Raw genomic sequence first — 23,037 nt, 5'->3', positions numbered from 1 at the left:
AGCTTGCTCACTATTACATATGCAATACTTGAAATGTATCTGCTGTTTAAAAATTAACTTACACCTTTTCAAAAAAGAACAACAAACCAATAGAAGAAAAAAAAGCAATGAAAATGTCTACACAACATGTACACAATACTAATGATCGTGAAAGTATTTCTGCTTTTCTCCACAGTAATTTTCCACATTTCCAAGAAATTATAGAGGAAGGAAAAATTTACTGGAGTATGAACTCACCAAATACCTTCAAGAATTCCATGAGTTCATATTACTCTGGAATAAAACTATTTGTAACATTCAAGATATTTTTTTTTTTAAGCAGATGTGTTTCTATCATTCTTTGCCTCTCAGACTTGTCATATAAAAGCAAGAATCATAGAATGGTAGGGGCTGAAAAGGACCTTTAGAGATCACCTAGTCCAACCCTCCTGCAGAAGCAGGTCCACTTAGATCAAGTCACACAGGAACATGTCCAGGTGGGTCTTGAAGACCTCCAAGGAAGGAAACTCCACACCCTCCCTGGGCAGCCTGTGCCAGGGCTCCCTCACCCTCACAGTGAAATAGTTTTTTCTTATGTTTAAATGGAACTTTATGTTCCAGCTTCTGTCCATTACCCCTTGTCCTGTCACTAGATACAACAGAAAAAAAGGGATGTCCCAACCTCCTGACATCCACCATTTAGATATTTGTAAAGATTAATAAGGTCTCCCCTCAGTCTCATCTTTTCTAGACTAAACAGCCCCAGTTCTCACAGCCTTTCCTTGTTTGAAAGATGTTTCAGTCCCTTGATCATCTTGGTGGCCCTGTGCTGGACACTCTCCAGAAGTTCCCTGTCCCTCTTGAGCTGAGGAGCCCAGAACTGGACACAGGACTCTAGATGATGCCTCACCAGGGCAGAGTAGGGGTAGAAGAACCTCTTGTTGCAAACTACCAACTAATAAGCAGCTGAGGGGCAGGAATGTGGAAAATCCTCAGAAGTTTAGAAAAATAAATTAGAAGATTAACCTTCTTCTGGAGATGTGGAGATTGGAACAGCCGTCAGATCATTAATTACGTAATCAAACATCCTTCCTTCTTTGGCATACCTCTTCAGTACAGGAATACAGTCCTCAATCAGAACCTGTAAGAATGAAATACTGTAGCTAGTCCTCAAAATACTACAAGATCGACCAAGTAAAACAAATAAATGTGGATTCACAGGAATTAAGAAGATGAAAAAGGCATTTTATTTGGGGCTCTATTCTTAATTTTTTACATCATATAAAAAAGAGGAACAGTTGTACAAATTATGACAATGACAACATAGGTACTACAGGACTCAATTTCTTCCTAGCTCTGCTACTGATTGCTGGGTGACCACTGTTCTACCTACTAAATGGTATCAACAGTTAGCAGTCCCTCAACATAGAATCAAATATAGTATTAGTATGAAGTGCCACTAATTCATACAAAGTAGTATGCAACTCATCTTAATTTTTTTTTCCATGCTTTTTTAAACTCACACCTGTAAACTAGTATCAGAGAGCATTAAAGAACAGCTCCAGTGAAGATGTCAGATTACTCCAGGGCTAGTTTGTAAGCTCCGTCACATAAAAAACCAAAGACCTTAACTCAAAGTATGCATTAATTTTTAATTTCTTTTTTTTTCCCCAACACACTAGTAGTGTAATAAGAGATTTTGCCTGCAAACTAAAAATACTTCTTTAAAGTATGACTTTGTAATACACATTTAACAGTAAAGGACAACTAACTTAAATACACGTTTCTTCTATCTTTGACCGATTTAAGGAATGATGTTTAACACCACATCCTGACTGCTTTTCCTCTTTCTTTGTCAGCTATGACAATAAGCATTCTCCACATTCCTTAAAAGCCAAATATTATTACTTTTTAAAGCATCTGAAGATGGAGAGTTAAATTATTTTGACACTAATATACACTTGCAACACAAATTCCACCTGTCAACTATTAAAATTTAGAAGTGTCATAAAGAAAGGAAAAAATCCTTCCCAAAATCAGAATATTTTTCTCCAAAACTTTGCCACAGCAGTCTTCCAGGCTAAGTAGACCTGTATTTATGGCTTCTAATGAGAGAAAAATTTAAAATTACCTGATAGCACTCTCCTTTCAGATTGTCCAAGACATCTCCACATGTTTTACGCATGTATTTTTTACACCCGTCGATCACCATTTGGTCAATGTTTGAAGCTGGTTAAGGTATTCAACATTCCAGAAATAACACAGGTCACGCTTTCTATTTCTTCAGGAATAAATTCTCAAAAAGGTAACTTTCATAAAGGAATAGTAAGATGCGTAATCTTGGTGTACATACGATAGTCAACCTTAGGTATTCGCCTCCAGACTCAAAGGTTTACGAAGTGCTTGGGTTTGGGTTTAACCAATATTTCTGGTCCATTACTGTGAAAGCTTAAAATGTGAACAACAGAATGATGTATTTGAAAGTCCCATGAAGCTAAACTAGTTTAAGACTATTATTTTTAGTTTCTATCTAGAGGATTCCAAAACCTAGGATGATCAAATTTCATATGTCTAACAGTGGTTTACATTACAAACTACCTGAACTACAGAATACTGCAAACTTGACTTGTATCAGTATTAAGACATGATGTGAGTTGGTCATTCTACCACCAACACATTTCACCAAGTCCTGACATTCCTATTGATTTAATGCTTTTGTTTCTAATTTTGTTACAGTTTTCTTTAGAAAAACAGAAGAACCCAATAAGGCAAAACTCAGAATAAACCAGATTTGACAGACCTGTCCTCTGTTATCAGAGAAGGTATCAGTCTGATGACAGAAGTGTTCCTTTCTGGTTCTATGTAAAACTGCTACTCAAGAGTTATAGAATGGATTGGGAGCTTGAAAACATGTGATATAATGATGTACAAATCACTGAGTCTAAGCTGGCAAAAAGAAATCTCATTTTAGACTATCTCCTTCTGCAAATCAGAATCTGACAGTTAATTGTGCTCAATGGTGAAACGTCAGCAGAAAGCACAGGCTGAAAAACGTTGAAAAAAAAAAAGACCAGTGATTTGTCAAAGGATATCTCTACCATGGTAACCATCTTTGGCTTCAATTTGACTATCTCATATAGTATACCTCCGTCACCACCTCCTAGGATTAGTACTTCTTTCCCAGTGTAGTCTTCCTTTCCGCTGCCCATTATGGCTTGAGTATACGCCAGATCACTCTCTGCCAGATCTGAATGGAAGTGCAGTTGGAAAGAAACATTACTTCTTTAATTATTCTCATTAATAAGTATTAATTTGGTATCAATCCAACAGTGATATAATACAGATCAAAGCAAGAGCATCTACAGAAACAGCCTAACTCTGAAAGATACTCCAGGTAACAAGAGGCTGGTGATTTACCAAAACTAATGAGATCCTCCTCAGAACCCCACACAGAGTTTTTCTAGTTCTCAATGCAAATCCAACAATGGCTGCTTCAGCTTTAGTAAGTACTGTGTGCCAAGAGAAGCAAAGTTACAGAGCAAAACTTCTAGTAATTAGAACTTGATGTCCAAACTTCATACTTCAGTGGGGTTTTACCTTAGAATAATGCTGCAAGAGACAGATCACGAGATTTTAAGTACACCCTAGATACCAACTAAAAAGAGCAACCTAGAGGCATCCCGGTGGATTTCTCACAGAAGCCTAAATGTGACCATTAACACCTGACTGTTGAAGGGCCCCAAAGCATGTCTTCTGCTGATTTATTCACCACTGGCTTCAAATTGAGCAAGCAATAACATTCATAAGCTGCAATAACAACTCCGAGCTATACAATCAGAGCTTTGTGCAGCAGCACATCATGGCATGTCCTATCATTCCACCTGGCAGTCAGCACTTTGCTTATGAATGCACAACAACAAAATGACATCACTTCCTACAGTTTCACACAAAAGGTCCTCAAATGAGATTATACTTACTAACATCCCCACTGAGGATAAGAATATTCCCAAACTGTTTTGAATGTAGAATTTTAATATTCTGAAAAGGTGAATCTTCATCATAAACAACTTCATCTATGTCATACTCCACCAGGCGTCCGTCAGCTGTGGGCCAGTATCTATCAATGACACCTCCTCTCAAAATGGCTGGCAGTCTAGAAAGAAATAATAAGATATTACAAAACTTTTGAGAGTGTTTATTTAAAAAAAAAAAATAATCCCTCTAAACATTCTGTGAATTCACCATAAATACATAATATTTACCAGAGGGATCCAAGAAAATTTGCAAGATTCAACTCACAACACATGTAAGAAACCCATCAGCTAAAGCACAGATGAAATGTAAACTGTTGTTCTTTATGCAGGACTTCTACAATGTGCAGGTGAATATCTCTACTTAAGAGTGGGAGTTTACATAACAAACCAGTCTCTGCAGAACAATCAGTTCATGACTAGAAATGGATACAACAGAAAGCAGAATGCAGACAAAAAACACAACAAAAATCTCTTCCCACCATTAGCTAAGAACAACATTTTCTGAGATAAGTAGATCTCATTCTTCTAAAGTTATTCTGAGAGACATTTTAAATACATACAAGCACACTGAACTATTACAGTGTTTCAAACTGAGACAGGCCACCCTGCAGTGTGTAAGCACAATCTTTGGTATCAGCTGACAGTTTGTGTTACTTTTATTGAAAGTGCTTCAAGTATCTGCATAGAGTGCTTTGGTTTTGTTGTCTGTTGGCTTTTTTTTTTAATTTCACATAGAAGTATCTTGGTTGACATCAGTATTCCACCTGTAAAGACAAATTGTATTTGAAATGGCAGTGAATTCCATTTTAAGCAATATGGGCTGGCACAGAATTCAGAATTCGCACACACACTTTAGAGAGGTTGTTCTGTTGTTTTTTTTTTTCCAGAGCACAGTGTAGCAGAAGACCAGATACAAACAAATTGCTTCAAAGTTGCCCAGTGGTTAACAGTAAATATTTCAGAACTATTTCCCACTCTCGATGAGCCGCAAGATGGCAGCACATGGTGAGAACAAGAGCATCTGTTCCGTGCAGCAGGAACATAAGACTCTGCCTCAAGTCTGCAGCATTGCATAGGATTGTTGTGGTTAAAGTGAAGGACTCAGCACTAGGCCTTGTTGAACCTCATCCAATTGGCCTTATAAAGCCAATTGATTGAGCCTGATCCACTTGTAACAAGTTCCTATCATAGGGATTCACAAACTCCCCAAAACCAACATTCGAAGTACAGGACCTCTTTTCAAATCACTACCAGTGTGCTTGTTGTCTTGTATAACCTTCAGATCACTTTCTGCTACAGCACTGCTTAGCTGTCTTCCCATTTTGTAGTTTGCTCCTTGGCTTTACTGAGTCTTTTAAATCTTTACTGAGATTTTACACTACTTTTTCCTTTTCTTAAAGCATTTCCACTCCTGATTAAGTCATTTAAAAGCACCCACTGAACTTTCCAGCAAGTGCACACACAAGTGTGGTAAGTGTTTCCTGTCTTTAAGTAGCAGCTCTGCCAGGCAGCCACCAGGAAGACACCGACATGAGCTGTGTCCTTCCAGACCCCTGGAGATCTCCAGCACAAACACCGTTTCATTTCAGTAGCAGGCAACGAATGACAATTGATATCCCTACAATTTAATATATAACCTTGCATCTAAGTAAACCAAATTGACAACAAGCTTGCAAAACATCCCTCTTCAAGTTAATCAGTTACATAAAAAAAACTGCTACAAAACATCTCCACCTTCCTGGCCAGGCCCTAAGCACACAGGTTCCCCTGACATTTTCGCCACATAAACCCAAGGCCAGTGCCCCAAGCACTGAATGGGCAGAGCTCTGACACAGAACTGCAAAAAACAGTGAAAAGGCAGAACTTCCTCCAAGGGCTTGAGCTTCATTCTAAACACCAGCATCTCACCCTTGGTTCCTGCAGCTCTACCCATGTCTGCCCAAAGCTTTCACAGATCCTTGAGACACAACTTGGTCTGAGATGCCTCAGTAGTACAGCCTAGATTGGCAGTCACAAGGCTGGTGCTGACCCTGGTCACCGTCACCAATCCTGCCCACTTTGTCCACGAGATGTGGTATGTGGCCTGGAAGGTACAGTTCATACCTTGGTCTATCCCCCTGCTGCCCTTGGCTTTCTCACCCCTTCCATAGTAGTCTACTCCTGCCTCCTAGCTGCTGTCTCTCACACTCTTTCATGCAGTCACTGCAGCAAGTTAAAGAAACAATCCTTGCTCAAAGTAATGATACTGAAGATGAAGCTTAACAAAAATGACAAACCTCACAGTATCTTTCATTCTGCAAGAAAACAATTTTAAAATACTGGGGAAAAACATGGATAAATGAATACTCCAGACTATTAATTGCAGTACAGCAAAGCATAATTTGCTTATCTTCAGGAACTACGCAGTCAAGCCACACAGAGAAGTAGATGCATGAACTTACCGTTTCACTCTCTTTATATTGCCATGAAACAATTCTTTCATTCTTTCTTCTACTTTGTTTAAAAGCTGAAAAAATAACAAACAAGAGAGGTGAAATCTATAGGTGATCACTTAATGTATAGTATCTGTTAAGTTAGGCTACTTGGAAAGCAATAAGAAGTAGCACCCCTACTGAAAGGCTTTGAAATGTAACACTGGAAACCTATGAATAACTACCTAGCTGGTCACCTTAGCCCTGTAACCATCAAGAGTGTGCGTTACTAACAAGAATGTGCATATTGTAGCAGCTGTCATCACTGCACTGAGTTGTCCTCCAGGATAACAGCCAGATCTTTCAGGCACAGCCAAAGAGGAAATGTGAGAACCCTGCAAGGTTTCATTTCCAAAGCAGTGGCCTACTCCCCTGCAACATCCAGTTTCTAGAGCCTCCATTTCAGAAAAAGATTAAATTCTTTTTCTCCAGGGAGAAGTTTGAGTATGGAGGCTCCTCGTCTCTCAGATTAGAAAAGGAAAAAAGTCATACACTAATACATGAAGTTGCAGATTGAGCATCTCTTCTCCCTCGACACCCTGGGTACCTGTAGAGACCTGATCAAGGCTGCTAGACCTTTACAACTTGTAACGAGGCCCAGGACACACAAAACTGTGTGTGCATGCAAGCTCATATTGTGTATGCAACCACAATACGCGTTACTACTCATCTGTAAGCACTCGGGTTTCAAGTAACTTTGATAATTTAAAACCTTTTACCAAGATATACTTTGACAGACCTGAAGAGGCGTCTCCTCCATGTAGTCTGAAAAGCCTCTTACAATAAGCATCACTCATACCTGATCAACTTCCTCTCTTCCTTTTTTATGATCATTGTAGCTCTGCAGATCAACCAACACCAATCCACGCGGGTGAATTCTCAAGTTGGCAAAACTACAAAAAAAAAAGAGACAGTGATGATGATTTTATTATCAAATATCACAGTGAGGAAAGAAAGTCTGAAATGAGTTATTAAATTCAGAATGCAGCTTTTTTCTATCAGTCTGTAACTGTTGGCAGTGCCAGCTCCAGTCTTTGTCTGCAAGTCACTAAGCTGCAAAAAAAGTTGTAGGAACATGCCAGTCACTTCTCAACTAATAAAATCAGCCAGCAGAGAAGCAGTGAAATAGAGTATTTAAACCAGAACAAGCACGGTACAAAGGGAAAATACACTGCCTGCTAGCCTCAAATCTTTAAGTAAAGCCTGCTTGGACAGGTGTGTTGTGTTGGTTTTATCTTTTATTTGAAAACAAGCCTCAAGAAAACCACTGGACATTTTCAATCCTCTGTATCTTCCTCCTCACTTCTTGGCAGAGAAGGGGTGGCAGCATTGGGGTTGTGGTTTGGGTTTGGTTTTTTTGATGTGTTTTTTTAAAAACCAAACCTTTAAAGTAACTGTTCAGAGGTAGTTTTCAAAGCTGAACATAAACTTCCATTAATAGCATTAAGATACAAGTAGGAACACTGAACAACAAAGAAGTCAGGGCAAGAGACATACACCCCTGGCCCCCCATTCTCTACAGGGTTTCAAACTTTTTTGTTTTTTTAAACACATCTTTCTGACCTTCTGTCATGGTTTTGCCCAGCCAGCATTGAAGCACCATGACAGTTTCTTGCTCAGTGTCCCTCCTGTCCACCCTCACCCTCCTTAGGACAACAGAAGCCCCAGAGAGATGGGAGAAAAGAAGATAACCAAGGATGTTGTGGATTGAGACAAGGGCAGGGAGGGCTCGCTGCCAACTGCAGTTCTGGGCAAAACAGACTCCTCTACTTGACTTAGAGAAGAAACTAAGTAAAGTTTATACTACTACCTACAAGAAACAGAACAAAAAGCAAAAACAAGGCAGGATGATGACAAAAATACAACCAGCACTTTAAGATCTCCCTCCCTCATCCCTCCTTTTCTTCCTGGGTTCAGCTCACTGCTCCTGATATCTCTACCTCCTCCCCCCTCAATGGCTGGGGAGGAGGTAGAGGGGGTGTTAGGGAACAGTAGATGTGGTCAGTCTCTCACAGATGGGCTCTGCTACTTATCTCTTCTCAGATGAGAACAGCTCCTTGCATTCTTCCCCTGCTCCAACACATGGTCCCTCAATGAACTTCTCTGGTGTGGGTTCTTCCCAGCAGATACAACTTCTGTGAATATGGGGGTCCCTTATAGGGAACAGTGCCTCCTTTGGGTGTAGTCATTGCCCCTGATGTAGGGTCTTTAACAAAGTGCAAACAAATCTCAGCTTCACCAGTCCTCTCCACAGGATGCAGGGCAGTCTCTTCTTCAGCACATCTCCTCCTCTCTTCCCTCACTGACCTTGGGGTCCTCATGGTCTCTTCCCTCTCTCTTACAACTCCTTGCACCACCACCAGCCAGAAAAGGAGAACAGCACAAGAAGGAACAGGAAGAAGCTTCCTTTTCCAGCTGCTGCTTCTTAAAAGTGATCATGGAGGTGCCTAATTGGCTCAGCCCCAGAAAAGGGTCTGGCTCAGAGCTGGGGAGAGTTTTGAGCAACTTCCCTACAAGAGCCATCTTTACAGCCCCTTCTGCATTATCAGAAACAGCTCCACACAAAACCATGACACCTTACAAACCTCTGAATTAAAGTGACTCAAATTATTTGTGTGCTTCTCCTAGAGTCTCTTCACAACTCAGAGGGGGAACAGTTAATCTAAAAGACAGGTCTGGAGAAAATCCTACAAAGATTCTTTTTTACATGATTTTCACATCAGCATGGGTTTATTTTCTAATGTGCCTAACATGAGAGGAAAAAATAGTCAGGTTTAAGTGCAAGAACAAACAGCTTTACTGCAGGAGATACTCTTTTTTTTTTTTTTTTTAAAAAAAACAAATGTAAAGCTCACTAGATGGAAAGTACTGGTCATTCTAGCAGGTTTTAGCCACAAACATTCAAGGAGTGTGGCCAGCAGGTCGAGGGAGGTTCTGCTCCCCCTTTACTCTGCTCTGGTGAGGCCTCATCTGGAGTCCTGTGTCCAGTTCTGGGCTCCTCAGCTCAAGAGGGACAGAGAACTTCTGGAGAGACTCCAGTACAGGGCCACTACATTTACAAATCTCTAAATGGTGGATGTCAAGAGGTTAAAGCATCCTTTTCTTCTATTGTGACAGGACAAGGGGTAATAGGATGAAAACGGAACACAAAAATTCCCTTTAAATATAAGAAAAAACCTATTTTACTGTGAGGGTGAGGAAGCCCTAGCTCAGGCTGCCCAGGGAGGGTGTGGAGTCTCCTTCCTTGGTGCTCTTCAAGACCGGCCTGGACATGTTCCTGTGTGACCTATCTAGGTGGACCTGCTTCTGCAGGTGGGTTGGACTAGATGATCTCTAAAGCTCCCTTCCAACCCTACCACTCTATGATTCTATGAATGGGGACACTTCTGGTGAAATCCACAGACCTGCTCCAGGCTCTCAGAGCTGCAGCTCTACAGATAAAAATGAGTATCTGCAGTTCATGAGACAGCACTGCTATTAAGTTCTCTTGAAATCTGGCACAGTCCCAAAAATCTTAGTGGTTAAAAGTTTTTTATCAGTCTATTCCCCTATTCTAAGGGCTGTTATTTACAAAAATAACCAACAGACTGTCCTGTGACTTGAGTTCTCTTTTAAATTCCTTTCCTACAAGAATCACATAGCTGTCATAAGATTTGACAGCTGACTTTGTCATCACTTCCCCTGTGATTACATGAAATATTTCCTCAGTAAGGGATGTTATTGCCTTTGCTTTGGGGCAAGGAAAGGCAGAGTAGGGTTGCTCTGGAAGCACAACTGAGTAATTTCAGACTTATCAGAAGTGATATGATAGCATTAGAATAAAGAGACAGCAATGTTGCATAATGTTCATTACTGTCATCAAATTGTTACGTCTATCACAATAGCAGGGTCCTGACACCTGGGGTGGAAGGGAAGGAGACAAAAGGCAAACATGAGGCTGGAGCAGTGCAGTGGCCAATAATTCAAGTTCTGAGTGTCTGGGTAGATAATGTCAATTCATGTATGGTAAGCAACCCTGAATGAAATTCAAAGCTCTCAAAGAAGTCAATACAGATCCAAGTGGTTATACCTTGGTTCAGAGTCACTTGTTTGGAAATGAACACCCAAACCAGGCATTAAATAGACAAAAAACTAGATCCAGAAAAGCAATCAGTGCAGTAGTTATCCAGGCAGCAGCAGCAGGCCAAGGCTGAACCCACAAAAGACTTATCAGCTTCAATCAGCAGAGAGCAGAGGCTATGCTGGCTTTTGTTACTTTACATTTATCTGCTTGGCAGAACACATGTAAATATAGGTTTTCAGCAGTAGTAGCTCTTAAAGTATTTGCAGGAGAGTTTTTGAGAATCATAATAATATAGTTTCCATTTTCTACCCATGAAAATACAGCAAAGATTACTGTACAATCTAAATGAAGGGGAAAACTGAAAAAATATTTTTTCTTTGGAAGTCTAGCCTCCTGTATCCAAAAATTTAACTTGTTTTAAAAATAAAACACCCGTCTACCTGCCATCTCTTCTATGGCAGGACTCAACTTTTTTGTGCTTGCATTTGAACGGTCTCAACTGCAGAAATCCTGTGAGTGCTGCATCTTGGCACATGAACAACAGAGAACATCAGATGTTAATAAATCCCAATCACACAAATCAAAAAGACTGTTTGAAACTAAGAAAGGCTTCGGATGAGCATCCTCTGTACTTAAAAAGAATCAGAAGCAGGACACATTCTAAGCCAAAATGTGTATTATACTTTAGTTACTTATACTGAGGAGTAAGAAAAGATTTCCCATCACCATCATGCGCAGAGAACAAAACTGAATAGACATTTACCTACAAACCTCTCTTCACCTGCCAAAGCTTTTATCTACTGACAAGACTAACTTTGAGTCACTATGGAATAATTTAAGTATATGAAATATAGCTTGCTAATAAAAGTATCTTACTCAATGAGGGAAGAAATGAAAACCTGCTTATACAAAGAAATCTCAAAACAAAACACCAACCTGTCACAACATTGTTTCAATAAAGCATATTCTCCTCTTTTTCAAGAATTATCTTACTTTAATTACAGATTACTAAAATGACCTTAAAGAATTAAAAAGCAATCGTTTTTCACTACACCATTATTCCTGCCCTCTTTTTACAAAATAAATACATTGAACCAATGAACACTACCACAGTTCTAAATTGTTGCCAATTCCTACCCACTGCTTCCAAGGCTTCAGCCCATTTTTGTGCTCTGGGTAACTTTATGAATAAGCTACAACACTTTGGGGTAAAACAAAGAGCTCAGGAATGTTCATCCTGCTCCTTTAAAATATGCTGACTAACATATAAAGTGGTTAGCAAAAGACTAATGCAGGAAAGAAAAAAAGTAAAAACATTCACCTCTCCTTTAATGGTACTGATATTCATCACCATCTCAGCAATATACAAACCAACTTCAACTGCGTAAATCTTGCACTGTTGTGAACAGTGAAGTCAAACGCCAACAGGATTACACTTCTCTAAACATTAGCTCAGACACAGAACAGAAGCTAAAATGGATACGTGTATAGGGAAGGTCAAAGCTTCTCTAAAAATGTTCCACTATAGAAATAGTGACTCTAGTTCCAGGTCTGGAGAGATTTTGTTTGTTTGTTTAAAGAACGTTCAGGTGGAACATGACATAAGGGAAGAGTATGAAGGACAAGAAAAACGATGATAGCTGTAAGTTATCTAACACAAAAGTAGTGATGCTGTTAAAACACAGTATTAGTTGAGAAGATACTCAACAAAATTTCCAGAGATTAGCTTTTACGATAATTACCTGTTAAGGGGAAATGAAGTTATTAAATCTAGGGTATGATATACTGCCCCCTCTGACTCTGTATAAAGCACCATATACATTAAATAAATATTTCACATTCCATTTTGGTTTGGGTTTGTGTTGGTTTTTGGTTTTTTTTTTACTGTCCAGTCTAAGCTAAAGTGACATTTCCTTGGTAGTAGCACACTGCTTAGCGACCCTGAAAACATTCTGGAAGTAATCTGAAAAGACACAGCTCAGGAAACCAAGACTGCTGGGACCCCATAACTCAGACAGAGCTACTCTCTTGCATGTGCTACTGTTCCCCAAACACAGCTTAGGCAAGGGGGCTGGCAAAGCAGAGTGAAGTGTCTCTATCCCCACCACTACAGACAGGAAGGTGAGTGGCTCAAGTGAGCAATTTTCTGTCCACCTCTAGGACCTTTTGTTGAGGACTCCATTAAGTAAGTTTTTTCAGCTGAACTTCCCTCAATTAGGTCCTTTGTCAGAATAAATCACAAATTAAATGGACCAGGTAGAGTTGCCACATGTGACTTTTGCTTGCTTAGCTTCAGATAAAGGGGAACAGGGAAGCTGTTGCTTTGGTAATGACAATAGGAAAGCATAGTTTAATTTTCAAATCGGCTCCAATTTGGTTGTTCACACAGTATTTGCAATAGCAGTACCCACTATTCAACAATCCCTAGCACAAGACATCCTGTAGGCTGCAGAGACTATCACTGCGGATTGTGGAGTGTAAACACTGTTTAGACAGTATTACTATCTTATCTCAACCTTTTTTTTTTCATAGGATTAGTACCAACTTTATTACATCGACTGCACATCCTTGTCTTGCAATGGCTCACTCACCTTTGAATTGTTAAGTGCGTTTGTATGTGCATATTCACAAAAGCCCTACTCACACACTGCATCAACTCAATCATCTTTCTTAGAGGGCTAAGGGGAACACTGAGCCAGTAATATTCAGCCATTGCTACAAGAAAAGGTTCCTGACCTACGTACTCTTACCTCATTTTTTTTTCCCCTGCTTTTTACTAAAAGCCACTTCATTGCCAGAAGTCCACTGTGTTACAGGAATGGAAGAAAAGTCTGCAAGCTCTGAGAAATTTCTTCACCATCAAATTCTCTGTATGTTCACCAGTTCATTCTTACTGCTCATGAAATACTCTGTTCTGTAGAGGTTGTTTTGTTGTTTATTTTAACTGTCCAGTTTAAGTGTTCACACTCTTATTTGTTTCAGTTAATGTCAGTTGATGTAGCTTCAGTTAACAGAAATATGCTGTTCAACTTAAAGAAACTACACGGGTTTGGGGTTTTTTTTTGGTGTGGGTTTTTTTTTTTTGAAGTGACTTGAAAGCTCAAGAAAACAAAACTGCTTGTCTCAAAACTCAAAGTTCTTCTGTGAGTATTACTGTTGCTCAAGTCAGTGTTTTATTGGGCTGGGGAAACAGAAAAGTACTTTAACCATGTCATGGTTTAGCAAGGAGCAACTTTTGCTTGGTAACAGGGGGAGGAAGTTGCAGTGAAGACCCGGTAAAGAGTTTCTGGACTCTCCTCCAGCTCCTGGGTTCAGACCCACCTCGGGGCCAGCTGGGCCAATCTGGCGTCTCTGATCACTATCTAGGGATGGGAAATCGAAGAGTGGTACAAGATGGAGGCAACCACGCAGACCCCACAATCAGAGGAGGAAGGAAGGAGCACCAGACCAGAGACCCCTCTGCAAGCCGTGGCAAGAATGCAGGCTGTACCCCTGGCAACCCATGCAGGGCCATGGCAGGACTGAGAGCCACCGGCAGCTTCGTGTGAGTGCACCCAGATTGGCAAGAGACTATGAGGAGGTTGCCACGGCACAGGCTGTGCTGGAGAGCCTGCGTGCTACAGAGATCCACACGAGAGGCAGAGAGGAGCTGCAGCCTTTGGGATAAATACACATCAGAGCAGCCCATGCACGGCTGCCACGCAGGGCTGCTGGATGTGTGAGGTACCCCATGGACTTGCAGGGAGAACTGGTGCAGAGCCCACCTGCCCTGGGGAGAGACAGAAGCTGTAAGGAATAGACTGACTGAAACCCCCACTCCCTGCCCCCCTGGGCCATTCAAGGGAGGAGGAGGTAAAAACACCAGATCCCAGGAAGACTGGAGGAATGGGGAGAAAGTGGTCTTAAAGGGCTGATTGGACTCTTCATTGTTGTACTACTCTGTGTTGTTTTATTTTGGTTATGTTTTGGGGTTTTATAGTTATGCTTTAGTTGGTATTGCATTAAATTATTTTCTGTTTTCTGCCCCAAGCCAAGTAGCCTGGTCTGTTTTGTCCCGGACCTTAAGTGGCAATTAAGTTCTCCCTGCCCTTTGGTAATCCTCAGGTCTTTGGTACTTGAGGCTAACTGTGGTCTTTTGTTCCCTGATGAACCTAAACCAGGACAAACCAACACCACTACAGACAGTAAGTTGTCTAGTTCAAGTGAGTCATTTCCAGGGAAGATAAATCCAATATGCATTGGTGATTGGATGGCAAAGATTATAGGAAGAGAATATATACCAAGAGATACTGGTTCTCTCTTACTACAGACAGAACTTCAAAATCCTTAGGCAATTCTTACACATTAGGAGTGTGGCCAAACTAGCTACTTTAACACCCAGGAGAAGACAGCCAATGAATTAAAGCTTATTTAGCTTAACTCCAATCCCAAAGAGCACCAAAGTAAGCTGAGGTTTTAAAAAGGACAAAAGTAAATGCCACAATAGACATGAAGAACAAATAATTCTGTAACTGGAAATGAAGTGCAATGAAGTTATGGCATTTACTAACAAATAGTGTATTACCGATAAGTGTATTGCTGTAATTAACTAACCCTAATACTGTAAAGCAGCTTCAGGAAACACAATGAGTGTTGTTTGGCTTACCAGTTTATCCCAGCAGATTTTATGTGTCATTAAAGATGCAAACCAACCACCTTTGTCATGCTGTTAGTTACTTCATTGGCTGCTTAAGAATTTGAACCATATGACAAAGTACATACAAGACATACTAAGGTTAGACTTGAACATATTTAGACATATTTAATGTCAGAAGATTTACAAATACATTGACTTGAACTGTCCTGCCATCTAGGAGTTGCTGCCAAGAGATGAAGGCACCATACAATGTTAATGCATTAATACAGCCCAGACTAACCAGTTTAACCTCTCTCATATCCAAGCTGTAGGATACCACTGACAAGACTATCACCCAATTTCTGCTTCAGTCCCTGAATACATAATTCTGGTAAAAGAATTAGTCGCCTTGCCAGCACTCCAGAAAGATCCATTACTGAGAAAAATTAGTATCTGTAAGGGAGGTCAGCACTGACATAATCTACAGGAAGAAAGAAAATCCACTCACCTGCCATTTGTTTTGATGTATGTTGCTAGATAACCATGGTCTTCCAAGTTATGAACTGTTTCTGTCATTCCCTGCTCCTGAAAGATGGGCTGTAGAGCCTTAAGAATGGCATTACAATCAGCTGCAAGATTAAGAGAAAAAGTAATCAGTAAGGATTTTCCACTCAAGTCAGGTTTTTTTTCCAAAGGCTGAACAGTTTTAGCTGGCAGCCCAGAGCACTTGTTTGTTGAGTTCCACCTAAACAATAACTTTCATATACCTTCTTCCCTCCATCCCCAGAGATATTTCCTCAGTGCACCAGGATAACTTTTTTTTTAAACGAGTTTTTACTTCTGAGCAAAATTGTTTATCTACAAACATAACAGGTCTTACTATAGCTACTGTTGGTCACTTGCTTTAGATCACAATCCTGGCAAGTCATATAATACCCATATAATTACTTAAAAAAAAACCAAAAATCACTTAATATTTAAACAACAATCCCATACCCACAAACCATAGAACTGTCAAGAAACTTCATTTCCCTGTCTTACAGCTCAACATTTTTTTCAAAAGCATTGAAAACTAGAGAGGACAAACTATCTTATTCACTCTGCCCTACAGAAACAACCTTTTTCTAATATCCAGGACAGAGCAGGCCCCAAACTGAAATCTTCATGATGCTATGGAAAAGACCTCTCACTTAGAAGAACATACAAAAATTCACTTGAAGATAACTGAAGTTACTCTGATAATTATCTTCAAAAGCAAGCTGATGAGTTCTTCATAAAAGATATTTTCTCAGTCAAAACATTATTATTTCAGAAGCCTCAGGTTTGCTATACACAAACTGAAATTCTACAGGCTTGGAAAGAGCATCTGGAAGAGTCCTGGGGGTGTTAATCAGCAGTCAGCTGAATACAAGCCAGCAGTGTGCCCAGGTAGCCAAGGCCAATGGCATCCTGACATAGATATGAAACAGAGTAAACAGCAGAGCTAAGGAGGAGATTGTACCCCTGTACTTGGCACTGGCGAAGCCGCACCTCAAGTGCTGTGTTTGGGTCTCTGACACTGAGGTGCTGGAGCATGTCCAGAAATGGGTAAATGAAGTGAAGGGCCTGGAGAACGAGTCTTATGAGAAGCAGTTGAGGGAACTGGGGTTATTTAGCCTGGAGGAGGCTGAGGGGAGACATGATTACTCTACTTCAAAGGAAGTTGTGATGAGGTGAGGATTGATCTCTTCTCCCAAGTAACAAGCAACAGGACATGAGGAAATGGGTTCAAATTGTTTTATTTTGCCAGGGGAGGTTTAGACTGGACATTAGGAAGAACTTTTTCACTGAGAGGGTTGTTAAACACTGGAATTAGCTGCCCAGGGAGGTGATGGAGTTACTCTCCCTGGAACTATTTAGAAGATATGTAGATGAGGTGCAGCAGAATATGGTTTAGTGGTGGGCTTAGCAGTGTTTGGTTAGTGGTTGGACTTGATCTTAAAGGTCTTTTCCAACTGAAACAATTCTATGACTATCAGAAATCATCTGGTATAGCCACATTATAGAAGCACAGTTTATAACCAAATGCTTCAACATTGACATACTCCTCCCCTTGCACCCGCCTAAAGTTATTCTCAAAGTAATTATTTTGTTTTATTCCATAATCTCAAATGCACACACTACCTTGGAAAACAGTAAGTGTAGTCTGTAGAACTAACCAGCAATGATTTCCATTATATTACTGATTTGTACAGGCTTCCAGAAAATGAACAAGATACAGATAGCTGTCTTCTCAGTTGGTAGTACCATGGATGACCTTTACAGTCTATGATGAAACACCACACACAGAGTCAATCACTACTAAAAAACATTTTTTCTTCCCTTCCTTCCTGATAGAATCTGCATAATTTATACCAGTAGTCTTTACACTACCTTCCCAGCATCAGTGATGGCACAGGCAAGCATTACGGCTTACAGTTTATCTGCCCAGTAGCTGTTTTTACAGCAGTAGTGAGCCAACAATCAAGTCACATTTTTGGGACATTTAAACCATAAAAGTAGATGTTTTAGTTAGAGCCACAGTTCTTAAATTGGTTAGACTCTCTGTAGCTTTGCATTGGGATGGGAACTTTTTACTGCTCACTTTAAACTTGCAGCCTCTGGCATGCATCACCACTCTTTTTGATGAGAATAGGAGCTGTTCCAAAGCCAGTATATTCACACCATTTTTTCTCACTCTAGACATGTGGTCTCCTCTTCTTGCGGCATTTGCTTCCTTGCCCCACTCCTTTACCTCCTCTCTCATTTTTTTTCAAAACCCATGCTCATTTTATTCTGTGATTCTGTGATTTTCTTTTCTTATGTATTTCTCATGTCACCACAACATTAAACAAGAACTGTTTAATAATGCATGCCATACTCCAGCAGGTCACCAAATTAGCATGAAACCCAAACTGAAGTAGTACACATCTAATCCCTGAAGTAGTAAGATGGAGAACAGACTCCAAAAGAACTAAATATGGTGTGAGCATTTCAGACTATCTCCTTTGAACAGCTTCAAGGATTCCTGCTAGGTACATCTTGGCAGAGACTGCAAGACAAAATCATCACCACTATTTTTCTGCTCTGTGAACATCCTAATCTCTCTCAAGCTTCTCATCATTCAGCAACAGCTTGACTAAGCAGCCAGGCACAAGCCTTAGTTCTTCCTATTATGTGATTAACATTAGGAAATTAAAACAACATGCTTGTTCATCTTTTAGTTATGCCACACAAGACTTGCCTTGAAGGGCTAATTAAATCTTAAAGTTGAGGACTTCTTTTTAAAGTGTTTGAGGCATCAATGGTTGCTTGAAAGCATAGGGAAGTTTCAGCTATCTCGGGATCTCTAGCAAATCCACCTGCCAACCACCTCACTTCAAGGTCAGATATGCTAAATCAAGCATTGATAAGCAGAAAGGACAATGGTGATTAGAACAGCAGGAACACCTTTGAAACTACACCTAAATGTTAATTCAAGTAGTCATTCATTTTCTTTGCACTATTCAGCAACAAAGGAAACTAACCCTGGTTACCAAGCATTAAATACTGTTCTAAGGATTTTATAATTATTTGCCAGAAGGCATGAAAAAGCCTAGAGTTTCAAATTTAGAAAATAGAAACAAAACCACTGTGTAAAAGATTTGAGAGATACATATTTTTCAAGAGTTAATGCCTAGTTAACCCAGACAGTTTTGGAATCCCAACACATTTGAAGAAATGATCTGCAGCAGTTGCAGACATTCTTCTGAAATTTTAGTAGCAGAGAAATTTATTTGACAGTGATCTATGAACATGAGCACAGCTTGAAGTCCAAAGTTACTGTAAGCATCTGATCTGGCTTCATTCGTAACACTGGCTAGTTCCATCCAGATAGTCCAACACTGAGATCAGCAATCTGCTATTGAGCCAGGCTATCTCTAAAAACACTCTAGTTTAAGACCTCCTCATATCAAAGGACTGACAAAATCTTAGTAAGCTATGGGAACAGATTAGTTTTCACTTGAAAATATTCATCCCATTTCTGACTTCAAATTTTTCCCACTCCAATTCTGAATCATTTCCTCTAGCAAGCAGGAATGTAATATAACCAAAACAACAGGACACATCTCAAAGCACTTAGCTGCAGAAGCATATGTCTGATGTATTTTTCTCTTGGTAGCTACACTTTCAATAGAGAAAGGTGAAGAAAAAGGAACAAATTAAGTGAATTGCTTCTTTAAGAATATATTAAAGAGTTAGTGTACATTAGGAGCCAAAATGCAGACTATGCTAATAGTAAACAGCAACCTGAATGACTGGCATGTCACTTCAGTTCCAAGCTGTCTAAATTAATCGTTTCAATATACTGCCATTGTGCTGTGCAAGTCTGAAATTGTCACACATAGGCACTCCACCCAGCAACTTCAATTCTTCAAAAACGTCCCAGGAAATAGGAATTACACAGAGACAAAGTGGAAGGGTGTCAGGGACAAATGATGAAGGGAAGACATCCAAGAAAAGCAATTCATCTCTAGCCAGGTGATGTTTCAAGTGCAGTTCAAGAGGAAAGTAGCAGGAGGCTGGGCCTTCAATGTGCTGCAGCAGCACACCTGACTGCTTTGGCACTGAGCACAGCCGAGTCAAATCAGGCCACCCACAAATAGTAAGTCAGGAAGTCTCCTGTCAAAACCCCTGTCCTTGTCAGCTCAGTGAAAGCAAAAATCAGCAGGAAGCAGAAATCTATACTAAAATTATTCCTTTTAATTTGTACTTGTGATAATCAACCTCATCATGTTGAATTATATACAGAAGTCAACAAACTTTGCATGGTATAAGGCTTTTTTTAAAAAAAAGAGCAATAGGTTACTATTCACTCCTAAGAAAACTGATCAGGTTTCCCCACGCACTTATTTTCTTTCATTATTCTGTATTATAGAAAGTTAAGAGTCAAAGGCTGCTTTTCCTAAGGAGTTTCTACAGAGCACCCCCCTGCCTCTGCTCAGAGGGCTTCCAGCTACATAGTGAATACAGGCAAATTGAGCTATATTGTGCCACAACGTAAAGTGCATGAACTTAATGGAACATCCATGTGACCAAAGTCAATATAAACCACCCAGTGCATTCAGGTGTTCTTTTGGAAATTATGAGTAAGACAATCATGAATCAGAATCAACTCCAAATATTGAAGGTACTCAGCTACCAACAGAAGAATTCAACTCTCATTCTTCCCCTGTGCTACCACCACCTTTTTACCATTTCAGATTGCCACAAAGAATACACAAAATAGCAGTAGCATATGACTACATTTTCTAAAATAGCTCAGTCATGTATCACTTTATGGAGTAAGAAATATGTTAAATCTCTGTCCAAATCTCCAACATCAAGAGAACAAAGCTACACTTTCACTTTTTCCTCATCCTTCCTATAACTAGGATAGAAATTCAAGTTCAGAGTACACAACCAGCAAGAGACTAGTTGTAAAACATTAAGCAAGAATTCAGCTAAAAATGACTGTAGTAACAGTGAACAGGAATGACTGTTCTTCAGCCTCTGCAAGAATGCAAAGTGCATATGTATCTATAAACAAAAACATCATTCCCAGAGGATGCAGTCTTAGGAACATAAAAAATTAAAAAAAAAAAACCCAAAACACTAAACCACATTTTCCTACTTCCTCCTTCGAGCTCTAAGAGAGATTTTTCAGTTGTCACAAAAGCAAGGTAAGATTTCCTAATTAACTTTGAGGGAAATCTACACAGACTTATAGTTGCTGAAAACAAGGTTATCAGCTCCATCTACTTCTATCATGGAAGAAATACGTCCAAGAAGTTATTCTTTCACCCTTCCTCTGTTTAATTGCTACTATTCAGACAACAAAAATTTACTGTACACACAAAACCAAAAGTGATCAGTATATCATGGTACTAATGTTCCAAGTTGGTTTGTGAAATCTGAAGTTCTTGACATTTTCTGTAACCTCAGGATCAATAAAAATACATTACAGTATCACTGAGGTTTAAGTCTTGCTGTGTGTGCTTCCAGGAGACATTAAGTCACTGGACTATAATATTAAAAAAAAAATCTATTATCAAGTAGCAGAATAATGGTTCTGTTACATTTTAAAGTACTACCAGTAGGCAAATACACAGAATAAGATAAACTTCCAACAATATTACGCACAGCGGTCACGATCCTATGAAATACATTCTGTAAGGTATCTTATTTGAAATTTAACACATGAGAACAGCAGGTTTGGCTCCACACTTCAGTAGAAGTTATGTGACAGAATACATTCACTGGCAGCATTTTAAAAGGCAATATTTCATTTCTATCTACTCTTTAAGACAAAAACTTATTTTGGAAAAGGTTAAATAGTGAATTCCTGCTACAAGGGTAGATAATGCAGTTACAAAAAATGATTTCAATTATACTCAATCACAAAACACCACAAGAGAGTTTAATTAAATCAGTAAGAGCCCAGCATAAGATTTAATAGACTCTTACCACAGTATTCACACTCAGTCTCACAAGACTTTTCACACACATGATTTAAATGAGAAAGTAAAGAATGTTAAGAAAATTGTGCAGTTTTATTCCCCATCATGTAGCATCTTTGGCACAAATGATTACTTAGATACAAGAACCCTTGTACGAAGGAGCTTTCCTTACTCTAACATGAGCTCCATCGCACATCAAACCTGCAGCAGCAGCTGAGCCCATAACTGTAATAGGGATTTGAGTACACAACTACTTTTTTGGTCATTCTTTCTCTACGTTAGTGTCATATTCCTGGCAGCATTGATCATTCTACATCTATTTTACTATTTGGTGCTAATAACCACACTGTTCAGTGCTTTTTGAATACGGCTGAGGCATGAAACCTAAGCAAAGGGTACAGCAGAAAGAATATCAGTTAGGGGCAGAAGAAACCAAGGAACACCATGGATTGTACCAGCTGCACACCAGATTTTAACCAGGAACCCTTCAGGTGAGCCAAAAGGCAAAGTGAAGCATCAAAATAAAACCATGTTCTCATGTGTTAATGTAAAGTTAGTCACTAAGCCAGTGTGTTACCTAAACACTTAAGTAGTTTTCTTGCTTGAAGAAAGCAAGCATATATGCAATTAGGTAGACTCACAAGTCTTTTAAGACAAAACATAAGACACATCATTGCAATATACCTACTGAAACAATCAGAAAAAAGCATTCACCACCAATTTAGAACTCATTCCTGTTTTAAGATAAACTTAAGATTAGTTGTAAACATGAAAGTGCTTAATAATATTTATGACCAGAGGCCACTTATTTGTTCCTGACAGCCCACACATTGACTTCTCAAATAATATATTCTTGACTTCTAGGAGAAGAACAGAGCCTTACTGAAGGCATTTTGCATTTTAAGAGCACTCAGCAAGGATGAACCCTATTGACCAGATGACAACTTAAGTCTGCCAGAGGGACTTACACATATGGCCACACACTTCTGTACAAGTTATTTTAAAAGTCATGTAGACTAACTCAAAGAAGGCTTAAAACAAGTGAGGCATCTCAGCTTTCTTATTAAACTTTTAATGTGTAGTAGTAAATGTGCTTACTAATCTTCAAAATTCTGACACCCAGTATCTTTACCCAGTTCTTAAACAAGGAACATCAGCCTGAGTTAAAAGGAGAGCAGGTATTATGCATGGCCTCAGCATCATGCCATGGAAATGCAGATATCTGAAGAAGCCAGGATGCACTGTCCACAGAAGTCTCTGGAAAAAGTCTGTACCAGCTCAAAGAAAAAAGGAATCAACCATAGACATTGGCCTATAGGAGAGCTCAATTATTATGAGCATTAGTAAAATACGTAGTGACAGGAAAATAAACTTTTAA

General features: G+C 39.5%; 1 protein-coding gene across 1 annotated transcript in view; it reads right to left on the bottom strand.

Moving 5' to 3' along the window:
• SMS (spermine synthase) overlaps positions 1–23,037 on the bottom strand; it is a 45,301-nt gene that overhangs the window by 14,222 nt on the left and 8,042 nt on the right. The window contains exons 2-8 of the mRNA XM_061999542.1: positions 15,671–15,791; positions 7,284–7,377; positions 6,455–6,519; positions 3,957–4,132; positions 3,072–3,226; positions 2,111–2,200; positions 1,006–1,120 (exon numbers count right to left, since the gene is read on the bottom strand). Coding sequence (XP_061855526.1) covers positions 1,006–1,120; positions 2,111–2,200; positions 3,072–3,226; positions 3,957–4,132; positions 6,455–6,519; positions 7,284–7,377; positions 15,671–15,791 — 816 coding nt within the window. The remainder of the gene's footprint in view (positions 1–1,005; positions 1,121–2,110; positions 2,201–3,071; positions 3,227–3,956; positions 4,133–6,454; positions 6,520–7,283; positions 7,378–15,670; positions 15,792–23,037) is intronic.

The sequence above is a fragment of the Colius striatus genome, chromosome 1 (genome assembly GCF_028858725.1).
Source record: "Colius striatus isolate bColStr4 chromosome 1, bColStr4.1.hap1, whole genome shotgun sequence".
NCBI classification, from domain to species: Eukaryota; Metazoa; Chordata; class Aves; order Coliiformes; family Coliidae; genus Colius; species Colius striatus.
Note: the sequence above shows the minus strand (reverse complement) of the source record. Positions and strands in the feature narration are given on the sequence as shown.